At 40.6% G+C, this 27,843-nt stretch overlaps 2 protein-coding genes across 8 annotated transcripts in view; both read right to left on the bottom strand.

The window, feature by feature from the left end:
• Window positions 1-5,482, bottom strand: part of nfat5b (nuclear factor of activated T cells 5b) — a 48,707-nt gene extending 43,225 nt beyond the window's left edge. For all 7 annotated transcript variants that reach the window (XM_063475481.1, XM_063475490.1, XM_063475495.1 and 4 more), the window contains exon 1: window positions 5,213-5,482. In XM_063475481.1, the coding sequence (XP_063331551.1) occupies window positions 5,213-5,285 (73 nt within the window). In that variant the 5' untranslated portion in view covers window positions 5,286-5,482. The remainder of the gene's footprint in view (window positions 1-5,212) is intronic.
• A 3,218-nt stretch (window positions 5,483-8,700) lies between these two features.
• LOC134624938 (polycystin-1-like protein 2) lies at window positions 8,701-27,422 on the bottom strand. Its single transcript, XM_063470193.1, is given in 41 exon segments — window positions 8,701-8,871; window positions 9,016-9,147; window positions 9,234-9,335; window positions 9,470-9,680; window positions 10,855-11,015; window positions 11,120-11,247; window positions 11,341-11,474; window positions 12,229-12,559; window positions 12,841-13,026; window positions 13,109-13,249; window positions 13,370-13,466; window positions 13,690-14,156; window positions 14,237-14,453; window positions 14,546-14,769; window positions 15,791-15,990; window positions 16,094-16,240; window positions 16,326-16,504; window positions 16,653-16,754; window positions 16,921-17,156; window positions 17,204-17,440; window positions 18,306-18,531; window positions 18,607-18,735; window positions 19,140-19,260; window positions 19,334-19,458; window positions 19,549-19,695; window positions 20,123-20,260; window positions 20,374-20,553; window positions 20,659-20,801; window positions 21,708-21,935; window positions 22,046-22,187; window positions 22,268-22,379; window positions 22,530-22,731; window positions 23,177-23,320; window positions 23,426-23,557; window positions 23,657-24,067; window positions 24,164-24,393; window positions 24,479-24,626; window positions 24,806-24,916; window positions 26,054-26,242; window positions 26,336-26,494; window positions 27,101-27,422. Coding segments are annotated over 41 exon segments (7,542 nt in total).
• Between the last annotated feature and the right edge of the window lie 421 nt (window positions 27,423-27,843).

Below are 27,843 nucleotides of genomic sequence, written 5' to 3'. Positions count from 1 at the left end.
AAAGAAGGTAAATGAGAACACTTGGGCCGCATTTAGATGTGAGTAATCGGAATTACTTTATGGCTTTTTAGGAGCACTGAATGAGCTCATTAACAGTTAACCCTGAAGATGTATCGAGCACTAGCATTTGTGATTTATATTACAATAGGAGATTGTATTTTACTTGAAGATGATCATAAAAACTAAATGTTCTCCATCTCCCCTAACTCTTAAACAGCTCACTACTCCAGACGAAACAGATCTCAACTTTAATAACAGTGTTGGATTTTTTTTCTATTTTAAAGGCAAGACTGCAGCTACTTTGGTAGTATGTGCAGAAAGTAACAGTTGCACAGCCATGTCATGTTTAAACAGAGACACTGGGGGAAAGAAGACCGAATATGCCATTAGTCCAGATGCCTGTCTGTCTGCATTCCTCTTTCGCTAGTGGACTCTGATCTACTTCTTCCTTAGATTAGTCAAGTTGCCAGCTGCATGTAGCTTTGTTCATAACAATTAATATCATAAAACACTTCCAGGCCACAAAAGACAAACAAACACCACCACTAGCTCCGTGAACAGAGAGAGTATTACAACAGGAGTAGTAATTTTGTAGGCCGAGGAGCCATAATTGGAGCTTCAGTGGCCTTCAGTCAAAATAAATGTTAAGGTCCTTTGAGACAGAGTCAGTCTGCACATTATACAGCAGGCCCGATATAGAAAACAGTTATGATAGGCACTTATAAATGGCAGAGGAAGAGGGGTATGAGAGATACAAAAAAATCTTACAAAAATAAGGGGATTTTACCAGTAAGCAGTTTGTAGACTTTCCCCATTTCACCCAGTTTCATAGGACTCATATTGGTTGTCTCCTCCTGGCTTCGCAGACTGAGTGCACGCAATGCAAATTGTGCTCACAAAGCTGTGTTGAATATTGTAAAGACGAGGAGGAAATCCATGTCATGTAATCAGCATACTGCTGGTATGGTGTCATGTGTGATCTTATTATGACACCAGGCAAACTTGACACGCGAAAATATATCAACAAGGGCGACGGTTTAAAGTACGTCGAACAGGTCTGGGTTGATGTTAAAAAAGATGAAGATTCTGAGTTACCTTACTGTGCGTTTCACCGTGTTCACAATGAGCTTAAGTTCCCAAGACCACTGACTCATGAGTTTACCGTTCATTTACATCTCCAAATACAGGAGTTTAGAGTCCACAGATGGCGACGTGTCTGCGTCAAAAACATTCAGAGTGAAGCGCCAACTCTTAACGCACTGCTCTTTTTCAGACGTTTCCCCTCTACGATATTGTTTCTTTCGTCATCAGATCTCAACAAGCTTTCAAGGAAGTCAAATATTTCTAAGCGCATGCCGCTAAGTTTGCTTAACACAGCAGAGTCAATATTAATAGAGTGCTATTTAAGCCCAGGTTTATACACAGTGCAACCAGCAAGGTAATGATTGACCAGGCTTTGGTCGTGTCAATAGAAAAAAAAAAAAAGAGAGAGAGAAAGAAAAAACTATGTCGAGATCTGAGGGTCGTACAATTGTTAACTGGGATAGACAGAGCACAGAACCCATAACATTCTTCAACCTTAATGTGAAACTGGTGGAGAGACATTTTATTACATCCATTAACTTACAGTCCATCAGTAAAAGATAGCAAGCAGTCTTGTCTTGAGTGCTATTGTTTATTGGATTTCCTTTACATTCTCTGTCGTAACAGCAAGCTAAAAATATGTTCCTCATCATGTTTTGCTGTTTAATGCAGCTTTTCTATTGTTTTAAATGGCATTTATTTTCTTACTCATCTTACTCTCTTGGGGACAGCTCTTTGTGACCGCTTGTGTGAGAAAGGCGTTTTACAGATGAGCATTATTTTAAAAAAACAAACAAACAAAAAAAAAAAAAAAACAGCTAAAAATTCTGATCGACAGTATATTTTATTTCTGGGCTGGGGTACGTCTTAAGCTGATGTTAAGGAGTTAAAAGATAACTGGGGCTTTCTTTCCCAAATAAATAAATAAATAAATCAACTGTGGAAGAGTGGGCCTTATCAGTACCATACCCAACACCGTGAAACCCAGCTTCTCCACTAAACAGACGATGGTGTCGACTGTGCTGACAGGAACACACAATTGTGCGATTAACAGGTTTAAAAACAAGTTACCACTTGCCTTAATCTCAAAGGAGTTTCAGCTGATTTATGTGGTGCATAAGAGTTCACGGTCTAGAGTTAGGAGTAAAAAGTTCAAATATAAAATTGACAGCAAAAATAAATTGTTCTCTTATTATCCTTGTGCATTACTGGGAATGATCAATGCTGCTTACAAAAGTATTGAAGTAAAGTTGCTTTTACTGTAATAATTTTACTATATTTATTATCACTTTTCTCTTATGTCACAGAATAAACTGTCTAAAAATAAGTATTTAGAGCAGTCTGAACTTTGCCACATAGCAAAATTGGTATGGCCCAGATCTGGCCCACACAATGTGCTTACACATGGTCCACATACTGCAAAGAATGACAGGACTTCAGTGGCCCAGATCTGGTTTGCCAGATGTGGCCCACACATGGGCCAGCCCAAGGCCAGTTGCAGACACACTGGTGGTCCTGTGCTGGCCCATGTGTGGACTACCTCTGGCAAACCTGATCTGGGCCACCAAAGGGCCGTCATTCTTTGCGGTATGTGGACCATGTGTAAGCACACTGTGTGGGCCAGATCTGGGCCATACCAATTTTGCTATGTGGCAAAGTTCAGACTGCTCTAAATACAGTGCAAAAGTAACATGACGAAACTCTGTTCAGACAGTGAATGGACTGACTCTTATATAGCACTTTTTTAGTGTCCCAGATTACTCAAAGTGCTTTATACAACATGCCACATGGACCCAATCACACTTTCTCTAAACTCAGTGCTTCCTAACTACATTCATACACATTCACACTCTTGACATGCAGACTGGAGGAGCCAGGGATCGAACCACTAACCTTCCGATCAGTAGGTGACCTGCTCTACCTCCTGAGCCACAGCCTCCCAGTGGTAAACATGAGTAAACCGTCACTAGGTTTTGGATAAAGTGTACACTCAATAACCTGTCAAACCTGCATTTGAAACGTTGGCTACCATAGCAGTATAGTATTGCAACATGGCATTTGGGTCTTTTAACTAAAATAGGAAAACAGGAACATAAATAGTGCCATCATTGCCAGACCTGGCCCACATCTGGTTAACATACACTCTGCCATGACACCGGTCAGTCAGAAGTGCCAGCTTGATGCCAGATCCGGGCCAGACCTGTTTTCTATGGGCCTGGGCCACATAAACCAAACCACAATCGAGCCAGATATGGCATGCCATCACATAGGCAGTACCATCTATGCCAGGCCTGGCCCATATCTGGATGACATACGTCTTATCATGCCAGAAGTCAGCCAGCAGTGCCGACTTGATACCAGATCCGGGCCAGACCTCCTTGCTATGTGGGTTATTGGTTCACAGCAATTACTTGTATATGTGGTGGTCTTCATGTTAAACTTTAGTACTGTTTAATATGAGCAGCCAGTGCAACATATATTTGGTAAAATAAATGCAATACTGGGTTAAACTTGTTTACTACTACTCCATTAATGGACTCCTGAATCTAGGTAAGCAGCTGATGAAAAAGATGTTAATGTTCTGGTAAATATGCTAGGGCAGGGAGAAAAGGCAGAGAAGGTCTTCATTGCTGCACATTTCCAGTGATTGAGCCAGCGAAATGATATAACACAATTTGTGAGCATCCATTTGGGTAATAGTTTCAAAGTTTGACACAAACCAAAACCACAGCACGACAATCTGAAATAACAAGAGGAAGCATTTCACAATTCTGGACAGAGGTTGCAATGGAAGTGCGACATTCTAAAACATAACACCTAAATGCTTCAATTTTTCAACATTAGTTTTCTCCAACTTATTGCAAAATGCAAAACGTTTCTACAGAAAGATGATAAATATATTTTCAGGCAATGTGTCATTATTGCATGTTTTCTTGAGTCATGATCGTTTCTCTTCATGATCAGCTGCAGTAAAGTTGAGCATTGAATTCTGCATCACGACCTTCATGTTTATTTAAGAACACGTTTTTCAGTCTAAGATAACTGTAAAAGCAGCGTTTGTCAGGAAAATCAGTTGTTGATTTACAGAATTATGGCATTTTGGTTTTATGTTTTACAAAGACCCATAAATTAAATTACTAATTATATTATTTTGCCATTATTGACTCAGACTTTCAGGTTAAAACTGGCAACAGATTTCCAATTAAGATTCTTAATGATGCAAAATTTCCGCAGGAGCATGAATGAAGCCACCCACTTAATTCGTTTGCTGAAAGCCACTGCTATGAGAAAATGGTAGCATACTATTCTTAACCTTAAAAACTGATATTAGCTTTGCACACCCCCTGTTGGATGAAATCACTTCCAAAAGATATTTCTGCATATGACAGTTTTGGGAGACTTATTTTTTCCACTTTTCTCGCTAGTATCATGCAAAGCAGCATGCTCCCACGTGTGTCCTATTATATGGATAAACTCCTTCATGTAATTAACAGGGTACTACAAAATGACGCTGTTTTTGTTTTGTGTTTTTCTAAATTTACACCTAGTTAAGTTCATTTAAGTTAGGCTATGCTATGTAAAGGCTTGCATGACGCTCTCACAGTTCATGTCCATGATCCCATTACAGCGTCACTTTGGGGGTAGTGCCCTGTATATGTAGTGCCTCAGGGGGCGGGGGTCACTGATGGCCTATTCAAACAACCCACAGAACATAGATATCACCGTTTTTCAGCTGCCAGGGAATTGGTAAACTGGTCTGACCGGTGTGCATGCAGCTGCCCAGGGATTCAGTTTTGAGAAAAGATAATAATTCTTCACGTTGCTTCAGGGTCCAATCCCACGACACAGTACACACAGGAAATATCTATAAATTATCTATAAGAGATTCAGTACCTCACGTTATTTTGAGCAGGCGTTTTAAAGAAGATGGTTTACAGATGAATGAGAGTGAAGGAGGGAGTTCAGCCACCGCACAAAAAAACCTCCAAAAAACACACCCACACACACACACACACTTGTTTAAACCCTTTAGACCAAACGCGGCAGGCGGTCAGTCGCACATGTAAACTCCGAAAAGTGGCAAATGAGAGTGACAAGCGAAAGAGAAAGTGAATAAAAAAATGTTTACCTTTAGAGTACAAGGATCTGGGTGAATTCAGGTCGAGGTCCCCGCTGAAAAGGGAGATAAAGTCAGAGGGCATTGCAATCCCTCAGTGTGAGGAAACCGGACACCGTCAAACACAGCGTCGCTAAAACGTTTGTTTCTCCGAACAGAAAGCCCCAAAACTTTGAACCAGACAGCGGTCGCTACTAGCGTGAGAGTGTCCTTAGAGATGGTTAACTGCCCCTGCCGCCACTCTGCTGGTGAGTACCCCCTCGGGCTGCCAACGACGCATGTTTGTTGTCAGCGGACGAGCCGAGATCACTGGCTCACGCGGATAGCCACGCCCACAGCCGTGACGCAACACGTAAAAAGTGCCGTCGGGGACACGTAAGATCGTTGGGAGTTGTGTAGTATCTTACCAGAGACACGGGCGTTTTATTTATATGCAGATTAATATTCCCTTTATTATGGGATTTAAATACTCTAACTTTTCCAATAACCTACGAATGCGTTTATTTTGTAAGCTACACTGTAAAGATGTCTAATTTTATTTTAAACCCCAAAACACGTTGCGCCAAAAATTGGTCCACCCCAAGGATCGGGTACCCCGACACAAACAGAGTAACATCGTGTACGCTGTTAAGTGCCAGGAGGATTGTCAGGCTTTATACATCGGGGAAACCAAACAACCTCTGGCGAAGAGGATGGCACAACACAGAAGGGCCACCTGTCAGGCCACGACCCCGCAGGCTATTTACACCTACAGACCAGTGGACACTCTATCAATGATGAGGATGTACACATCCTGGACAGGGAGGAACGGTGGCTTGAGCGCGGAGTCAAGGAGGCCATTTACGTGAAAAGGGAAAGACCATCTCTGAATCGAGGAGGGGGCCTAAGGATACATCTTTCACCATCTTACAATGCTGTGATTGCAGCCATTCCCCCAACTCTCTGTGAATGGTACTCATGGTCTTTGATCATTGGGCCTTGATCAGTGGTTGTTGATCAATGGTCATGAGAATCTGCATATTAATGATCAAGAAACTGACCTCCCAGCCCATTGTTCCTTCAGTGGTGCTAGTTTCAGTCATTATGCAAAAGTACTGTTTATAAGATTGGGGAAACCTGCAGTCAGCTGAGATTGAAGAAGTCACGTTTCTCCCACTGAAAACGCTACGTCCAGATGAACAGAATCAGCTTTTGAGGATGTTTAATTTAACTATTTTATAATTATATTGTACAGACTGAAGAAATTCATGTCTGAATGTGCAGAATATGAATGTGTGTAAAACAATTAAGACAGCATATGAATAGAAAATAGTATAGATTAATAATGGAAATACAAGCGAAATGTTTTGGGGAACCCAAAATCCAAGAAAAGAACAGAAACAGCAAGCAAGAAAACACCATACTGTATACTGTGCAAAATCTGAACGTACAGACTGAAAAATGAATAAAATGTGCTAATACACTGTAACATGATATAATGTACCTTACTGAACTAAAATGCAGCAAAACAATAGCAAGTAAAATATGGAATGAGTACAGTATAATTCATGATATCTGATAGATGCTAATAACTTTCACAGTATCTTCTTCTTTCAGCTGCCTTCAGGTGTCACTACAACAGGTCACCTGCCTCTATCTTACCCAATCCCAGCGTCCTCCTCTGTCCTCCAACTCTGCCTCCCAAAACCACACATTATAGCAGGTCTCACTAACATCCTTTAAACTTTCCCTTTCACTTTTGCTCCTATCCTTCTGTCACAAATCACCTGTGACACTTGTCTCCCCCTCACCTACATTCTTTTTGCCACCTCTCATGTACTGTCTGGTGCCTTGGATGACTGATCTCAAGTATTTAAACTCATCTGTCTTCACTACCTTTACTCCTTGCAGTCTGCCTCTCATTGACACTCATGTATCCTGTCTTGTTTCTACTTACTTTCATCTCTCTTCTCTCCAGAACATACCTCCACCTCTCAAGGCTCTCTTCCAACTGATCTGAATTTTCACTACAGATCACAGTGTTGTCTGCAAAAAAAAAAAAAAAAAATATTATATTCTATGGAGACTCCGACCTAACCTCATCTGTCATCCTGTCCATTACAACAGTAATGGAGATGATCTCTGATGTAATTCTAACCCAATTTATATGCAAATTGTTGTATGGTGGGGCCAAAAAGCTTTCCAGGTTATTTTGATCCTATCCCTCATCAAGCTCCTCTCCCACTATCTCCACATTGTTGGCTTTTGGCCTTGATAGAAAGTGAAAAGTCCTTAGCAGCTTCTTATGTTTGCTTCCAGCCCTGAGGAGCCCTGTAGTGCCACAATTCAATTTAAAGGCTTAAAATCAAGCCTGGTCAGCTACAGCAAGCACACAGCACCTAGGGAACCTTCAGGTCATCAAGTCATCAGTACCGTTGCTGGCATGTTTTCAAAAGACACTTTAACATTCTTTCAAATGTAATATTTGATTCTTTTTCTCATTTTAACTGTTTTGGTGTTGTTGGTAAAGACCCAGTGACAGAGGAATTGTCTAAAGCAGTCTGTATCCGTCTATCTATCCATTCATGGGTTATAAATCTCACTCAAAGAGCTGAGACAGACAAGAATTACATCTGCAGGTGATGTAGAACTCCAGTTATCCCAGACTAGATGACAGGAGGGAAAGAAAATTGGACTTTTACATTAATGCACACTAGAGCAACAAAAGAATTTCAGTTGTCAGGTAATATGAACTGCATACTGGTATTTATGGTTCACTGATCTATGGATTTTTACCATATGCACTGTGTGGAAGAAGACATTATGTGGCTTTGAAGTGTCTTAAATTCCCTTTTTTGTAGCTCGAATGGATAAGACTTCACGCGATAACGTCTTTAAGAGGTCTTGAAGATGCTATGAGCAGTCTAAAGAACTTGCACGTTAACTTGTATGTTGTTTTTAACAAGTTCTGTGCTCTGCTGTCTTGTGTATGTTGTCTAAACTTGTGTTATATGAGATACTCTTACAGGAATTGGTCATGGGGATATAATGCTAAGCACAACACAATGCTCAGTATATTACTATTAACTACTGGGCATGGCTGCTGACTACTGGACAGTAATGACAGTATTGATTAGCCTTGCCAGGGTAATGCCAGTGCAATTTTCCACTAATGTCCATGAGTACTTTTATGGAATAAATGCATATTGTCCACGATTTAGTCACATAAATACTAATTTATTTCTTTTATCACAACAAACTGCGTTCTACGTACAATGCCTGGATAAAATAAGGATCGCCTCAGTTTCTAGCATCTGCAGTGCATCAGCTTCTCGTACAATGGTTCCAGCTCTGCAGCAGCACAGAAAAATGCTAATACAGACACTTGGAAGGGTTAAAAATATTCAGTTACAAAGCAACAACAACATGACAACTAAATGACGCTAATGAAGGCAAGCAGGAACTAAAGCAAAGCATTTGATGGGTCTCACAATGTTAACCTTCTATCCCTGTCCCACTTATCATCCATCATGAATATTCCCAGAAGAAATAGTCGAGAGTGTGTTATTTGGCGCAGACGAAGTATCTGGCCTCCCGGACAGGCCGTCTCCTCCTTCTTTCTTACATTTGATTCCAAACAAACTGCAGATTTTCATTAGCATCAGGTCCACAATCTCATCCTCTTCTGACGGCTGCAAAAACAGTGAACATTCGGTATAACTCAAGGATTATTAATTCATCTCAGGTCATTTAAAAAAAAAACGTTAACAATCAGGCCTCTATTGCCACTGAACATTAACATCAGCAGCATTTCAGACCTGGTGTGGGTGAGTTACCTTATGATGTATCTGCTCCTGTGTGAATGCCACCAGAATGACGGAGATGAAGAGGTTCAGCACCACAAAGGTCATAAACACGATGCAGGACCCGATGAGGAAAGCACCGAGCACTGGATTGTAATTTAGTACCTGTGGGACCAGAAGCAAGAACTATAGTGAAGGAGGATGAGCAGCAAAAGTGAGCTGTGGTTGAATTATGATTGTCTCATACTGACCTCTTCATAGTTAAAAATACCAAGCTGCAAGCTGACCATGGTCTGCACGGCATCAAGCAGAGTCCGATAGGAGTACAGCTTCCAGCCATACATCAGGTTAGACTGGAAAATAGAAAGTTCACCTCTGTGTCAGTGACCACCTTTAAATGACTTCTATTTCACAAAGTAAACATAAAGCAGAGAGAGAAACATGGACTCCAGCAGCATGTTGATGTTAAGCGTGGGAAACTCCTCACAGCAATAGAGTAGGCCAGAAACATGATGGTCATGACCACCAGGAAGCCTGAAATATCAGTCCAAGCTCGCTGCAGTGTGGCTGTAATCATGTGCAGCTTGGGGTTCAGTCTCAGCAGGTGCCACAGTTTGACTGTAGCCAGCAGTACCAGAAAGGCAATCAGATATCCAAGCACTGCATCGGCCTTAGCTGTTTCATGGAAACTGACGAACCTGGACAGAGCAGAAACAGAAAAAAAATGACTTATTTTCTTTAAATTGTTTTATTTTTAAAACCTTTATTGCTCACCGTAGAATACAAATAAATATTTTCACCATCACAATCATAAATCAAGATTTAAAATGTCATATAGCACAGTTACTCATAATGTGGATTGCATGTATGTTTTTCTTTCCTTAAGGTGATTTTTCTCCATCTGCACACATTTTTATCTTATGTGCACAAGCTATTTTTCTTGTGTTATCTTGTACACACAAGATTAAAAACTTACTTGAACAAGATGCTATCTTTTATTGTATAAGAAAAAAGACCAGTTAAAAATGAATTTATTTTGACCTCTGATGCTCATTTCCAACGCCATATCAGTCCTGAACTCTATTTAGATAGCCTCACTTGATTCACGGTTAAAAATAATCCTTTCGTATGTTAAGTCTTTGTTGTGGACACTCTTTGACTGAGTAGTTATCCCTATTATACTTCTTTGAAGTCCGCTTGAAATCCATCACCCAGGGTGGATGTGTTGCTGGTGTAATGTAAATTCTCTGTGGACGAGCCCACGTGGTCACAAAAAGCAGACAGACACACAAACATCCACACGGACCCTAGCACTCGCTGTCTAATGATGAGGTTGTCCTCACCCTGATCTGAGCAGACCCTGGGGGACAGATGTGGAAGATATATTTAAGGCTTTACACTAGACCTTTGTAAAGCCCTTCAATTCATCCACTGTCAAAAAAAACCCATTTTAGCTCCCTTTCCCATCCCAAGCATCTGGATTCTGAATGGCTGCCCCTCACATCATACAGGTCCAAGAGTAGAAAAAAAACCTGTCTGAAACAGAGCATTTAAACCTGAAGCCTGAGCTTTTGGCTCACAGGGATTATACACACGCATAGACACACACACACAGACACACACACACAGACACATACAAATAATTTGTTTTAGCTAAACAATAGTGTTCCCAAACTACCAGTAGCACAGCATGATGTATGCACTCTCTGCCAAAGTGATTTAGTTTCTTCAATGCATGGTCATGCTACTGGAGAGCCACTAAATTGTGACCTTGCATGCTGGGAAATAGAAAAACACCTGATTTCTGCAGCTCCTGGTGGGCAGAGCAATACATAAGTGGTTCATAAACTTACAGCATTTCTTATTGCTTACTGCTCTTTGTTGTTCTGGTAATAGTTCATGTCTCTGTTCCCGAGTAAAGTCCTCTTGATGAAAACACACAGGGCGCTCCAGCTGAGAATGATGATCGCCAACTCGAGCAGGTTCCACTTATTCTTGAAATAAGTCCATTTCTGTTTCTTCATCAACTTTCCCTGTAAACACATAGGAGACAGAATCAGGTGAGCATATTTACTGTATAACTTCACTTGTAATAACTTATAGTTATATTAGCAAAGAAAAGATAAAGCTTGTGCACCTGAACAAACATGTAATAGATGATGAAAAGAAAGTAGATGATTTCAGAGGCCATGACAAAGATGTGAAGGCCACCGGTCGACTGGTAAAGACGCACAGTCTGAAGTTCACTGCGGAACTGGAAAGCTCCTGTTAGAAACACGGTATGACAGATTAGGTAGTTCTCATAACGGTTGAGGATTTGTGTGACTCACACAGAATATCTACATCTGGTTTACTTACCTATTGCTGTGGTCTCCAGCATGAGCGTGACGATGCAGAAGAGGTTGACATTGGCATTGTACACAGTGAACTCAACAAAGATTGCTTGGGTGTACACGTCAAACCAGGTGTTCTCATAAAGGTACTGAAGGGTTCTACAGCAGCAACGATAAACAAAGTCATTTACAGATTTTGTACTTTAAAACGTGACTCAAGACTAACAGTTCTTTCCTATGAGGATAAAAAAAAGACAAATCAGAACCAATCAGGGACACTCAAGATAAGATAGTTTTTTCTATCTGCAGAAATTTAGATTTGCCAGTATAAATGGGATCTTCTGACCAGCAAGGGCAAAGCATCTATCAGTGTTAAGAGATATGACACTGATTAAGTCAGCTCAGGAGGAGATGGTTGAAAACTTGCCTGCTGCTTCATGCCGCAACTCTGGGCAGGCTAAAGTAGCCCAAAGTGTAGCATAGATGTGATTTATAAAGTGAATATTTATTAAGAAGAGTATCAGCTGAGCCATCAGTGATGTGGGTCAGTGTCAAGATCTTTTTTCGAGAAGCAAATTACTTATTTGGTCATAATAGTCATATTTCTGGAGACCAATGCAATGGCTCCTGTCTATTCATCATACATTTAGGTTTACTTTGTCTTAATAAGAGTAATTAAACCTGTAACCCACAAGTTACAACTACAATTATTATGTATAAAACAAGAAAACATGAATATTATTACTTTTTAGTACTAGCTTCCTTGTCAGTCGTTTCTACTACAGCTGTGTACTACAGCCCCATTTCAATTTGAATGTTTTTCTTTGATAAATGCTCTAAATTCTAAATATTTTCAGTTTAGTCTTTATACCATTTAAGTGCAATAATTTCACTCACAATTAAAAATAGCTACCTGCTGGAGTTTTGGAAATCTGGCCCCAGATCCATCACAAACCCTCCTCCTCTGTAGAGCTTCACATTTCCCCAGATGGGGTAGGCCCTCAGTTTACGCTGAGACTTGTACTTCCACGGGTCGTGAATGTTCGCTGAAGCATTAGGACCTACAGGTCGAGTCCAACCTGGGCCGTAGGAGCCCATGTCCTCCAACTCCCATGAGTACGGAGTGTGACAGTCCGGGATAGACTCCTGCATGGATCGAGTTACGTGGCAAGAGTTTTTCTGCACCCTCACCTGGCGGAGACGAGCGTTGCCCACAAGCTTTGAGTTTCCATCAGTGATAAATCCTGGTACCAATTTCCAAATGACAAGAAGAAATTTTAATTAATCTTTATGCTTTACTACATAAATATACAGTTAGTTTCACATGGGTAATGTTGTTAAATTCTTAGGAGTTGTTTAATATCTTGTATTTAATTGTTACATTTTTAAAATTGTTTTTAATTGAGATAAGCTTCAGCTATTTATTTAAAAAAAAACTATCAAAACTAAACTAAAAGATTTTCAAATTTCATAAGGGATTCATGTAAAACATTCTGTGTGCCAATTAGCGCCACTGATATTTGACCTGGGTACTCTCCAAACAAGTTGCTCAGCAGAGTCGTGTTTGACCAGTTGAACACATCTTGAATGCTCATTGTGTCTGAGATGCCTTTGCTGAAGCTCTTGCGAATGTGTTGGGTCAGAAAGTAGCCGTTGGGGTCCCTCTGACCGTATGCCACCAGGAGTAACATCCACATAAATCCCATATAGACTGCAACAAAAACAGATACCTTACATCAGTTTGTTAAAATGTTCGTTCCTGTTCTTGCTTTGAATCAAAGTGGTTTCCTTACCGACAATCTCCCGTATGAGTGCAAAGACTTTCTGCTCTTTAATCATGTTGTTCCGCATCTTCTCGATATCAGTGGGAGGTGGCGGTTTATAGAAACTGCAGGTGCTGTCTCTTCTTGCTGCCTGGACTGCATCAGGATTATCTGGGGGAGGATTTAAGATTTTAGATGTCTTGCATTTTTTGTTCTTCAACACAAAACAATGCAAAAGATGCAATGCAATGCAATGCAAAAAAAAAAGTAAACGATACAAAATAAAACTACCTGGGCTTCTGAGACTTTCTTCTATGGCTGGTTCTCCGTATTCCTCCTGATCAACTTTCTTCAGGACGAGTGCAAAGAAAGCAGCAAATCCAAGAACCTGCAGCAAAAGATAGAGAGATTGACCTACAGACTCTCCTATTTAAAGATGGCTTGTCTAGAGTGCATTGTCTTCAGTAAATATATCAGTGCAGTATTTTGCACAAAAACTGATTTGACATTGCTTAGTAATTTTCTAAAATTGAATAAAACATCAGTTTAAAAAAAATCTTCAAAACTGGGCTTGTATCTTTTGCTCCTACATATACTGTAATGTTTCTCACCTTTAAAGGCTGGGTGATAAAGAGACTCTCAAAAAAGGAGACCACCATGGAGATAAGCCAGCTTATAGAACGGTCTTTCCCGTAAGTCAGCCCATACATCATAGTGAAGTATCCTGACACGCCACTGGTTGCGATCACCAGTATCCACCCGATAAAGACAAACCACCACGGCAGCCCTACTTGGCAGCATTTCTTCTTGCCACCAAGACTCTCCTCTGGCCCGGGGAAACAGCTGAGCTTGTCTCCATCTAGGATTGACATGGGTAGGTGGTATTCTAGGAGCCCCTTCATTCCACGAACTTGCTGCATGGCTCGGTTGTAGCTGTCTGGATTTGGAAACTGAGAAGGTCTCAACATACCAAGCTCCTTCTCGACAAGCTGCAGTTGTCTGTACAGGTACCGGCTCTTGTTGCTCTTCTTCTGGGCTAGATCTAAAGTTTTTTCAGAGCCCTCCCACACACTGGTTTCTGTCCAAGCAAACACACAAAGGAGGACATAAATGATATATAGAATTTAAAAGCATTTATAATATTATAGTGCAGTTTACCTTGCAGATTCACCGCGCCCAAACTAAGGATCATAGCTTGATCTTTTTTTGAAGAATCAGTGTAGAAGTCTTCAGCTGCTTGGTTTTGCTGTCTGATGATGTCCTCCACCAGAGACAGCAGACTGTTGATGTCAGCCTGCTGACCGTGATGGAGCTCCAGATGTGGCAGTGTGCTCTTCATGGCCTTTGAGAGTGACTGAGCGATTCTTTTTATGTCCTAATCGAGAAACCACACCAAGCTCTTCAGACATGGAGAACAAAATATTTACCGGTACTACACTGAAGACGTACAAATAACATAAACTTCACCTTCATCACAGTATCTGGTGTGATGTCCTTTATCTCTTTCTGTGGGGACGACGTCTGTGAGGGAGAAACTCGGACAGTCTTCCCCTGTTTTGCATCTGCTTTGGTGGTTTTCTCTCGAGGACGAGTGTTTCTGAAGATACTCACGATGAGCAGATTGATGGGGAACATGATGATTGAACTTTGAACTCCAATCATAACCTGTTGCCAGGTAAACTCGATATGACCTGCCAAGTTAAAGTCTTACTTTGAATTGGGTTTTAATGAACACTGATGAAAGATTAAATCATTTTATGTTGGTCTTACTTACTCCTGCTACCAAATCTTTTGTAAAAAATCAATCAGATATTCTTCTTTTCATTTGCACGTATGTAAAAATTTTAAATCTTGTCAGTTTTGATGGTGCATAGACTTGAAGGTAAGGAAATGTGCAATTAAAGAAAAGCTTTTAATACTGAAAACTAAGTGTAAGGCCAAACAAACAAGTGAGCAAAGTAACCTGGGATCCAGACCAAACCACAAAAAGAAGACAGGGCTATAAATATGCAACAGAGTTACAGACAAACAAGACACAGGTGAGGGCTGGCTGTATGAGAAAGTTTTTAACAACAGATAAAATCAGGGAGGAGCAGACCTGATCCATCCATAAAGGATTCCATTAAGCAGGAAGTCAGGGATGCAGAAGGAGCAAGCGCATAAACAAAGAAACGGGAATACAGACTGGGAAACAGACTAAAATCAAGCCATGAACTGAAGTAAAATGTTAGAACAAACTGAAACACATAGTAAGACTCAATTCTAAAACCTGAACTGGGAACAGGGCCCCAAAAACTGAACCAAACAAGAAACAAAACACAAGAATTCATGGAGAGTATAATAAAATTAATGCAGGAATCCAAAACTCACATGAGCATCATGAGCATCAAACTCCACATCAACCATGAGATATTTCTCTTCACATCAAAATCAAAATATTTGAACCTGTTGTGTTTATTGAATCTTGTAACAAATTATTTAACAAAAAGAAATTAAACATCAATTTGCATATATGAATTTTAATTTGCATAATTTGCTGCATGTGTCTGATTGTATTCATAGAGTTTTTAACAAAACAAAAATTACACTTATGATGCAGAAGTATCAAAAACTCTTGTATTAAATATTAAACACTTTGCATTACAAAATTACTTATCTAATGTTGTTTTTCAGCTTGTGAAAGCTTTGAACGGTGTATATTTTGTTACTTACCTAGGTCCATCGTCTGCTCAGAGGGGTCTGTGGGGATGCCCCAGAACATGATGCTGGTCAGCATGGTGCACAGCAGTAAGGAAAAACAGCAGGACACTCTCTGCACACGTGTGAAAGTGCTGCACGGAGGTCGACTAATGACAGAGAACCAGATGTGGCCGTCACGGAAATCCTTGGCTGTCTTCATGAAGAACAGATTACTAAAAAGTTTTTAAGAAAAGCGATTCAAGAAATTAAAGTCAAGAAAACAAACTGCAAAACCAGAGTGGATTCAAAATCCCATGAATAAATGACAAGTCTCACCTAAATCTCTTTAGATCCATCTCCGTTGCTACTGGGAATACCTTGTCGAGAGTGCACTCTTCCATATCTACAGCCAGCCAGGAGTTACAGAGAAAGTGCCACTTTTGACCAGTCTCCAGATCCTGCACCATCACTTTGCTAACATACCTGCACATTGATTGAAGTATAGATCCTCAAAAATATTGATACAGCTCAAGCTTATCATTAGTCTTTTTCCCTTTAACCCACGTACCATGCAGGGTGATCTCCTGAGTTGTCGTGCCACAGTCTTATGCTCTGTAGCTCTCCAAGAGAAAAGTGTGTGGTCAGCAGAAACATGTCCCCCCCACCTCTCTCAAACACAGGCTTCTCCGAGTCTGTCAGGTGGTGGGGCTCACTTTCTCCCTCTGTACCCAGCAGAGTTATGGTTACCTAAAATAAAAAAAATAACTAAATGGTTAGTCGGGGCTTGGATGGTGAGAGCCATCAGAATACCACAATCATAAGTTGTTCAACAAAAACATCAGATGGGTTTTGCTTTTGCTGTGAGTCCATCCAAGTCTACATCAACATCACTGACCTGAGAGGAAGTGGATGCACCATGTCGGTGTCCTGTGTTAATACTCAGCAGGTAACGATACTGAGCCAAGGGGTCGTTGTCCTCAAGAACTGTTATTTTGACCTGGTAGTGGATGCAATGGGGCAACGTTTAGGGTTTTGTATTGTTTTTTTTAAATGGTAAAATTTTAATTTCAAGACAAAATTAAAGTAAAATCAAGATGAAGCATTGAAGGTTAGCATGAAATTCTTAAAAGCAAAAGGTGTAAACTGGTGAAGCTCTACTTCACCTTGACTGAATCTTGCATGTCTTTCCTGCGCGCCCATACCACCACCAATAGATAAGCACAAAAAATGGCTCCGACAAAACACACCACAACGGGGTTGTTTGTGAATGTAGCAAAAAGTTCAGCGGTGCGTGACACATCCACTAAGTTAGGCATGACAAAGAAGGAGCTGCCAAAGAAAGTCAAGTGGTTACAGAGACACTGAGTGACCAAAGGTGTGGTGAGTGGACCAACCTGTGAACAAAGCAGGAAGCCAGGTGATCAAACCTCACACTCCACATTTTAAGGAAGTAATAATGCAATCAGTTTGGGTGTGATTTTTTTCCACCTACCCTGCAGCCATCCTCACTCCAAAAAGACCCAGTTTCATTCCAGTATTTGCACTGGGCAGCAATGGAGATGACAGTGACACTGGCATTGATGGATTTGATTCCTGGCTCTACAATGGGCTTTATAACAAGGTAGTGCTCACCAATATCTTCTGTTCTGTCTTTGGGACTCAGCACCCAAGTAAATTTTTCTTCTGTGTTATAATAAAGAGACAGAGACAATTTTAAGGAGACTCATTCTAACTTTAACCATAATTACTGCTTGCATAACCTTAATGCTTAATCCTTGTCTCCATGAGGTAGAGATGCCCTCATAATGTGGCTCTGGTTCCCACAATTTGAGAGCTATCTTCAACTTAATGCAGATTTACATCTACACTATACTATACAGTACATTATTCACTATGCATGACCACACAGGAATGGGATCTACTGTTATTTGTTATCTGCAAAGTATGAAAAGGATGTTTGTTCTGCAGTCACATGAAAAAGAAGGCTACCACGCCCAGCAAGAGCTTGTAGAACCACCTTTAGCTGCAGTAACTTAAAAATAATCACTTTCTGCTAGGCTTCATTGATCTCTGACGTAATTTTGGCTCAGTCTTCTTTACAATGGTTCTTCATTTCATTTGTAGGCATTAGTTTATGCACAGCTCTTTGAGGTCCCACCACAGCATTTCAATCAGGCTGAGGTTTGGTTTTAGGCGTTTGTGCTGATATCCTGCGTGTTTTCACCAAACATGGTGCTACACTTTGGTCTCATCTCTACAAACATTCTTCCAGAAGTCTTGTGGTTTGTTCAGATGAAACTGTGCTGTCATGTTCTTTCTGAGAGAAGAGGTTTTCTCCTGGAAACCCCTCCAAACAAGCTAAACAAGCTCGTTCAGTCTTTTTCTAATTGTGCTTTCCTAAACTTGGCAGCACACAACAGAAGTGTTTATGTGATCACGATACTTAGGGATGTCAGTTATTTTAAGAAACAGAAAGAAGCCGAGATAAAAAGAATTTACATTAATTAAATGCAACCCTAATATTCTTTTCTAAAAACAAAATACTGACCTTCTCTTGCGTTCTCTATAGGGATCTTTGTCTTGGCTACATAATCCTTATCACTTGGATAATCTTTATATCCCAGGAAGAGCATGAAGGAAATGTCTTCAGAAGGCTCAATTTTCAGCACCAGTGTTACATCCGGAGAGGGAACGTCAATGATTAATGTGCTGAAATTGGCGAGGTCCATGACTGTGCTGTTCTCCTGTCCACTGTCAAGCCGGGGTAGGAGAATCTGAAACTCCAGAAAAAACATCATGCCCCAAATGCTTCCTAAACTAAATAAAAAGTATCTCTTATACAATAGTACCTCTATCTCTTCGGGTAAGTTCTCAACAGGTATGACATTTCCATTCACTCTGGTGAGGGAAACGGATCCCACAGTTCCTGTGATGTTCTCCTCCTTCCAAGAATATGGATTCTTCTCAAAACTCATCATCTAGAAAGTAGGTAATACAATAAACAGAGGCTCAGATGATTTTGGTGAAGCCTTTTTTTTCCATCTACAAAACTTTGGTTTTGCTTTCTGAAAACAGGGGTCGCACCTTTTCCTTCTCGCTTTTATTTCTATGATTTTACTTGTTTGTAATTCTTTTAAATGGTTCCAACATCTTGTAGTTTACAAAGCCAGAAAAGAGAGAAAACCCTACAAATAAGGTTGTCTGTTTGTATCTCTTATTGCTGGAGCTAAAATGATACGTTCATCAAATCTAAACTGTGAACTTTCAGCTATAGGAAAAAACAAATGCTGACTAAAAAAGAAAACTAGAACAGAAAACAGAAAAAACTCTCAAAAATACACTGATGATGATGTCCACTTCCCTCCAGTGTGCAAACACTTACTCTGACGTCCACTGGCTCATCTGGAGAGACAATATCAGGAGGAAGAGCAGGGAAGGAAAAGCTTGAGGAGCTGTTCTTCTGAGCATTTATATCCAGCATTTGCATGCTTTTTGGAGAAATCCTGGAGAAGATGGTGTTATAATTATCTTCAGGAATTCTTGAGCACATGTCTAAGTCAGCCTGTTATCTCTTACCTGTTCACATACACACTGATTTGACCAGAGTCAATGATGGCAGGCTCTCCGTTCAGCTCTTTGTTATTCAGCAGAGCACTCTGGACATTATTTATCCCAGTCAGAAGAAACTCTGAGACTTTTTTCTAAGGAGACCATACAACATCTTGTTTGGTAAAGACTGCAGTGGACGTAGGAATGACATCCAGCATGATATGTCATAATTTTGTTCTCACATTTGATGAAACATTCAAAATATTACTGGCTGCTTCAACTATGGGTGCAGCTGCTTGCACCAGATCTACATCATCTGTGCTCTGCTGATTGATGCTGATACTGTTGAGGGAGGAGCTGAGGTCTACCAACAGAGAACCCGCTTCTTCCTGGAGAGAGGAAATGCAGCAGCAGAAACCACAAAAGGGTCAGTGTTGACTTGCCTTAAGCCTACAAAAAAGGCTGATGATTACACTAAACCTGGAGTTTAAATGGGTATTTAATTTGTTGGGTTTTTTTAGCTTGGTGTTGCTGCAAAATATATTCATTGCACAGTTAAATTCAACAATTATTTGACCAAAAAACAAACAAAGTTCTCAAGAGTCCTACTCAAGAAGTTGACTGACTTTGCATGACTGAATACTGGTTTCACTTAATCCTGCAACATCACATTTTTAGTTTTTAATCAGCTTTGACTGATTAAACACTTCAGACTGATCCTTAAATAAATAATGCAAATAGACAGCAGGTATTGTTACAGCCTTATCAAAGCAGGTGGTCTGCACTGCACTTTATTGCATATCTAATGTATTATACTTGAGCAGCAGGACTGAGCTCCTCTGAGCGGTGTGTGAGCCCAGCCACAGCTCTGGCGGTCACTTGCACTTCCTGAGTCGTGTTGCTGGGGCAGTCCTGCAGAACTGTACTCATTCTGGTCAGCATTTGCTCTCTCAGCTGAAAGAGAAGGAAACAATGATTATCATGTTCTTCACTCGCAAGTTGTGGGCCTCGTAAACATCACAGCAGTGTTACCCGGTCCAGTTATAACATTAACTGCATTCTGTTACCTTTGACCGCTCGTCCTTCTGATGTTGGCCACTCACTGTATTCAGCATATCAGAAACAGAAGCAAATATTTGTCCAAGCGCCTCACCGGTGAGCAGACCTTGCTGCTCTAACTGACTCACAGAGTCCTCCACTGCAGACTGGAGAGTGCTAACGGAGGCACTGGAGTCACCTTTCCGTACCTTAAGGTAGAAACACAATAACTGAGGTTATTTAATTAATGATTAGCATTTCTCTAATCTTCCTTTTTGTATTTGAGAAAATGTAATAATTGACTGATGACCAACCTGAGTGATGACAGTTGAAGTTGCTGTTTTTCGTTCATTTTTCACAGTCACCACAACAGACAAACTGTACTTGTTGTTGGCATCTCCGAGAGGCAAGAAGACTGACCTCACCTCATTTGAAGTACTGCATCGTAGATGTGTGCCTAAAGGACAAAAGAAGCAGTTTAGCGCAGTTGCACTTGATTCTCAATTATCAACCGATGTGTAGGTACGTAAAGTATCAAAATTAAAACTAATTTACTTTCTCCGGGGAGTCAACCACCAACTTTTTGAACCACTCCTGTCAAGTATGTGTAGTGGAGAGTAGTGTGAGGACCTGAACGTAGACTGTGAACCATTTATTGTAGGCTGTTGGCAGGTTTATACCTTATGTTTGGGATTTGTACTAAGGAAACTGAAAACTGTAACTACTGAAACCTAAAGCTAGTAACACGCACTAAGTAAGTAAGTTTCAAGACAAAGCTCATAGACACAGACTTGAGACAGGAAAGAGGAATGGCTCTAAAGGAATGGGGAACTAAGAACAAACTGAATACGCAAAGAGGAAAACACAAGAAAACCATTAAGCAACCCTGGAATTAAAGAGACTGTTAAACAAACACTAGAAAGTTCAAAGTGTGAAATGCTGGGTCAGCTGACCCAGACCATGACAACTCCACCTACTGAGCCACACCATCCTGAGATTTTTTTTATTTTAAAGCGCTACGATCTAACAAAAAAAAAAAAAACATTTCTCAACTGAGCTGTATAATTTGTTTGAGCTGATAAAGCAGCAGCTGATGCTGGCACGTCGACCAAAAATACCACAAAAGCTTTATTTATATTCTGCTAATGAGTTAGTGGCCCCATAGTGTAGTGGTTTACATATTCACTTGGCAAACAAAGGTCACTAGTTCCAGATATAAAACTGCCAAATCAAACATGTGGTTGCTGTCTGCTGTGGTGACCTCTTGTGGCAAGGGCTAAAAAGCTAAATAAAACTATCAAAACAGAAAAGCTGTGAGATTGCTTTCCTCAGTAACACTAATTACACTCCACCACACTCTCACCTGTGTTGGTCATGAAGCAATAGAGACAGCCTGTAGAGCAGAAAGAAGTTGTTTTGCAGGTAATGTCAAAAGCATCGAGAACAGTTCCTGACGGTGGGGAGATGCTACATGAGGGCACTGAGGGATCCATCAGTGCATCAGTTGTGACTACTGAGTTTGTAGGTGGTTCAGTTGGCTCAGGGTCTGGTATAGGAAGTGTGTACTTGACAAAACCGGGCTCCTTCTTGTCTGTTTAAAAAAATAATATAAGTATCAGGTATAATTTGTTTTTCTAGATTTTGATCAAAAATGTCTTTTAAAAGAGACATTCTGTGTCTATCTATGACATGGAAACACACCATAAGCAATTACAGTGATGTTCTGCTGCATGTCCCTTGAGACTTTTAGATATTGGCTGTGAACGGTATATTTAGTGTTGCCATCGTGCTTCTCCGTAAGGGGCCGTCTTCCCGCTTTGGAGTAGCATCTACCGAGGCTACCCTGAGGAGAACTCATTAGTTATTACTTGTTTGTCACACGGGTCTATTAAGCCACATTTCCTGTTGTTGTTTCAGTCTTACTGTCAAAGGTTTAAGGTCCTCAATATACCAAACTAGATGTGGGCAAGTCGTCAAACAGCTCAGTCTTAGCTTTGCCTGGTCATTCACATTTATTGAAGCACAATTATCACAGCTGCAAAAATTAAGAAGATAAAGTAAGTTGAATTTTTTTTATACTGGTTATAGTTCCTGATGCATTTTTGCAATCCTGTACAAATACCATTAAAAAAATAGACACAAAACATGCTTCTGTTTTTCTTGTTTCTAAATAAACTCATTTTACCTGATGGTGACATCTGTGAGTTCTTTTGAAGGAACAACAGAGACACATTTAGAAGCTGTTCCAAGTTCAGCCCATTTCCTAAACCAAGTCCTTCTCTTTACTCTTAAAATGTATCTGAACATTTCAAATGGATCTGGGAGGCAGTCTCGTTCAATCACATGAGTTTCATCCATTGTTTTGTTTTTGCATTTGCAATCTCCTCCTGTGTGGGAAAAAAAAATCCCAGAAACAGTTTCAATATAAGACCACAATAATAATGATGTCATAATAATGCTGTGGTATAGCAAGATGAAGCATAAAACATTTTGTATAAGCAATGCAATGCAGCATGAGCTCTGTTTGCTAAAACTGCAATTTGACACTATTTTCGGTGCAAATTTTCTTGACTTAGGGCATAATGCACTCTTCTAGGTGTGTCTTGTCTTGTAATGATCACAGATTTGGCTCCAGTCCAGCACGTTAGGTGCAGTTTGATTGTACATGTACCGTTGTGTGATTACGTATTTTCCCTATACATCCAAAACAAATTTCACAATGATGCAGAGGCAGAGCTTGTGTGGTTTCAACAAGGATCTGAATGACCAGGTTTCCCTCGACCCATGCGTCATATCACAATTTAGTGATCAGTGAATTAGTGTTGTACTTACTGCATTCCCATTCATATGCCAGTTCTTTGCTAGGCAGTGATTCAGTTCCAGTTACTGTCAGTGTAACGCTCTGAGTGTAGTCAACCAAAGTGTCAGGAGTAGCAATTATTTTCAAGTCAGCAGAGTCACTGTCACTCACATTATCTGCCTGGAGATGAAAACAGAGTCATTGTGCTGCAGTCATTTCTGCAACAGGCTACATATTTTGCACAAGTTCTCAGCTTGTTTCTGTTTAAAATGATATTTTACATACTGTATGTTCATCTGTACTTGGTGAAAAGTCAGAGTAATTCTGGCAAGCCTCAAGAATCTTGTCTAAGTCCACATCGACATCAAAGGATGAAAGGCCATTGGTGGCTCTTACGTTCATTTGCAAAGATCCTTTACCAAAAGAGATCATGTTTAACCAAATCGGGCACATATCATATATAACGGGTACTTGTTTTATCTTAACAGGAGCATGACTCAAGCTTTAAGTACCTTTAAGTGGGCTGGAGAATGTGTAAGTTTGCAAGCCATCAGCGAGCATGTCTCTGCTCTTTGACAGAGTGTCCTCAGCTCCAGTGAGTGTGAAGAGCAGCTCCACAGGGGCTCCTCGCTCCAGTGAAATGTTAATGATGAGATCACCCGAGTCGGGACATACGTCTTCCTCCGCAATCACAGAGGCCTGCAGGCCTTCAACGGGATGCAGCAGACACAGCTCTAGATGAGCAGACACCGTGCGGGTTGTGACCCTGTTACATGCAGCTAAGGTGAAGTTGTGGCAGCCATGACCGAGCTTCTCCACCATGCTTGCATTCAGGGTAATATTGTGTGGTATGATTCCGCTGCCCACTGATTGATTTGCGACTAAATGGGCTTCATGATGAATTGTGTAGGAAACATTTGTACCTAGTTACAGAAAATAAGAACAGAATAATCTTCTATTTTTGAGAAATGGCTTATTAGACGTATCGTCGCACCCCTTGCGGTGCCTGACTGACTCACCTGCCTCCACTGCAAGTTGGATTTGAACTGGAATATTGAAGAGGGCATTGCATTTAGCGCCACCTGTTGACATATTCTGGCCATTACACATGATCACACTGAAGTCTCCAACTGGCTCCTGAATCGTTATGGACTTCTGAGCTGCGACATTCCAGTCACTGGTAGTGCACTCCACTCCAACCAGGAAGACACCAGGATGTGTGAATTTGTGTATAATTGTGCTCTCCATCCTGTGAAAAAGCAGCAGTGTTTGTGATATAAATAAAGTACTAAGATCCATCTAACATATTTGGTCAACTGCAAATCTTTGCTCACTCTTCTGGGCTGTACGGATCAATAGTGTGGCCATCCCCAGCATTCACTGTGCATGTTAAGTTTCCCTGGAATGGATGAAGGAGCCACTTCACAGTGATGGTGACATTATCGAAGACAGCTGCAAGTTTACTCATCAGCAGCTGAAGCCCTAGGAGGAAATCGCATCACTGAATTAGACTTGTGGAAATATACAGTCAAAGTTATTGCACATAACATCATAAGCACTATGGAATCTGTTTTGATCAGCTGGTCTTTATGAATTTAGGTTGAGTTTAGGCTGATGGGTTTAGTGCAAGTGTATATAAAACAAGAAATCGTGCATCTGACCATTTTTGCAGCGATACTCTGCAGACAGGTAACTTCCCAGCACCGGACATGGTTCACCAAAAGTGCTCAGATCTACTCCAGCCTGGCAAGCCTGCAGTCCGTGGCAGTGAGCTGCAATAACACATACAGCAAGCTGAGCAAACGGCAATGAAACACACTTTATGTATTAGGGTTTGCACATTAATGATAAGACTTTACAGGCAACACAGAAAAAGTCGCACAACAAGCAAATAAAAACAATAAATGCTAAAATCGAGTTAGCTAGATAAACAAGTGAGATATAAATATTTATTATTTTAAGTGATTTTAAAATAAATGTGTCACTAAATTGGCATTCTTCACCAAGATAAATGGCTATGAGACCCTATAAAATTTATCACTTGATCTCTTAAAAGTCAGTCCAGGAAATGCATTCAGTCTCTGATCCAATGAGTGTGGTTGGGCCATGTCCCATCCTTCTGCTTTATAAGCATTAATCTTCTAGCTATTTGTGTAGCAAATGCAACCTATATGTTGGAAGGCATATTATTTCAACCAAATATTTCAAATACTGGAGTTATTGGAGACTGATCAAGATTTTAAAGGCCTCCCTTCAAAATTTAAGGAGACGGAGAAAGTCCCAAAAAGTATGAATAAGTGTTCCAATCAGATTTCTTGCATCTACCATACATGGGATTTAAATCTAAATAAATCTTGCCCAGGTTGTTTTTGGTAAGGATGTTTAAAAAGAATGCTGCTATTTAATGTTCATACTATCAAATTTCAGCATCCTCCTTCTGTATCTACAAGCTTCTGGTGAGACTGCATAATAGCTTTTTAAAGAGGGAGAAGCTTACTAACCCCTCCAGCATAACTAATACTGCTATGAATATGGATGTAGATTCACTCTACCCCATCTTTCACCTCCAACAGGGAGGGATTACACGAATTTAGTTTCTGGCAGTATAACCCCTTTGTCTGCAGTCACAGAGCAATGATGGCTTTTATGTTTTACACGAATCGAGAAACAAAAACATAATAGTGTTGATTTTACTAAGTTTTTTCTTGGCTTTTGGATGATGTTGCTTTAATAAAGACAAACACTGCACGTATCCACAGAATTTACCATTCTAAAATGTAACGAGGTAAATAACTGGTTAAGTAAATGACGAGTAGCCCAACCTATTGTAAACATGTTTTTCTGTTTCTGTATCATAGCTACTATCAAAAGCTAGATCATGTCAATTAAAAATATGTGACCCATAATACCCGTTACATAATCTGTTACATCGATCCAGCTGCACTCTTCCTGTGAAGATGTGGGTGAGGGTGTAAGTTGGGATCGGCAGTAGTGGATTGTTTTACGACCGTAAAAACTGTCATCAATCTCTATAACTTGACCAGAACCACACTGCAGTGTAGCATTTTGGCCATCACATGCAATTGATCTCCCAGAATCTGGAGGGAGAAAAAAAGGAAGAAAATTTACATAAGAAAAACAAACACAGCATAATTGTATTGTCATATATGAAGTTTTTTAAGGGTGCGTACCAAATTGGCAAATGAAGTTAAATTCCTGCCTGCAGTTTTCTGTAGCTTCCCACTGAAAGCCTGAGTGTCTCAGGACATACGCGCAGGCTGCTTGATCATCTGGCAAGTTAACCCAGTTACTGTAACTTACATCTGAGCTGTCCAACCATGCGAGAACACCTGAAAAAGCACAACAATTACTTTTGATAATCAAGCGAAATGCGGTGGAAATGTTATTATTGCATCCCCATTTGTTTTCTTTCCAGCAGTAAAGAACAGACGGGGTGAATAAAGGGTAAAGTCTTGTCCTCTGTGAAGGGAAACAAACACACCATTGTAAATCAGGCCTTGTGACAGCCACCCTATTGAATAGTTCAAAAGAGTGAGAATTATCTCCCATTACACCTGCTGGCTGAGATATCCAACTGGGCTCCTCTCCCTGCAAACGTCAGTAAACAAACACATCACAATTATTTACAATGCACACGCAAGCTGCCCAGTGAGATAGCAGTAGAGGTTATAATGCCTTCATTTCTGAAATTTATGGAGCACTTTGTAATATAATGAATGATCACTCATACCTCTTTTCCGTCAATAAGTGCACCAGACTACTTAATATTTATAGTGTGTTTCAAAGAAGTTCTTGTCTATTATAAAGAAGCAATAATTTTACTAACTTTTTGCAAAACCTTTTTTCTAACTGTTTATATATATTAGCACTGAAACGCATGTGGCTTCACAAACAGTCCATAAAGTCATAAGAAGTCATTCAGTGCCTCCTCTCACCCTCAGTGGCAGCAGAGTCAAGCGTGAGGTTGGGAGCAGCAGGTGCCACTCCGAGCCACCAGTTCCTGTCAGGCTTCAGGTGCTTCTGAAGGAACTGCTGCATCTCATCGTTCAGGATAAAGGTCAAGTGTCCTCCGCCTCGCTCACACCATTCCTCAGCATCTCGAAAGGATCGCTGCAGATCCACAAACTCGTAGCACGAGCCGTCGAAACCTTCCTGGTATTCTGGGCAGGATTGAGCTTCAGCATTGTCCTTGGCGTGACAACTCCAGCAGAGGAAGAAAACCACCAAAGTGAGCGTAGCTGAAGTGGTTCTGTCCATCTCTGAAGCTGAACACTCTTCAGACTCTCTGGTAGCATCTTGTTTTTAAAGAGTAATGACGTCAGTAGCTCTGACAGGGATGGCTTTCTTGATGGGTGCAGAGCTTTGTGATGTGGTCATAATCCTTGGAGTCAAACAAAGCCTGGCTGTGCAGTGAAAGGGGTTAAAAGCTCACTGTCAACAGCCAGACTGCTCCTCTGTCTCCATTACTGCAAAGCTTCACAACCTGCACAGTGAGATAAGCCTCACAGTCAGACCTGATGGAACCCCCATCACTGTGAGCTTGATCTTGTTCAGACTTGTTCAAGTTAAAACACACGTTTAAGGATAATCAAAAAAATTATCAGAGCAACTCTACACTAATGAATTCCCCTGCACAGAAAGCTCAGTATTCTTGAGAGCTGAGATTTTAATTTGTTAC

This window comes from Pelmatolapia mariae, linkage group LG1 (genome assembly GCF_036321145.2).
Source record: "Pelmatolapia mariae isolate MD_Pm_ZW linkage group LG1, Pm_UMD_F_2, whole genome shotgun sequence".
NCBI classification, from domain to species: domain Eukaryota; kingdom Metazoa; phylum Chordata; class Actinopteri; order Cichliformes; family Cichlidae; genus Pelmatolapia; species Pelmatolapia mariae.
Note: the sequence above shows the minus strand (reverse complement) of the source record. Positions and strands in the feature narration are given on the sequence as shown.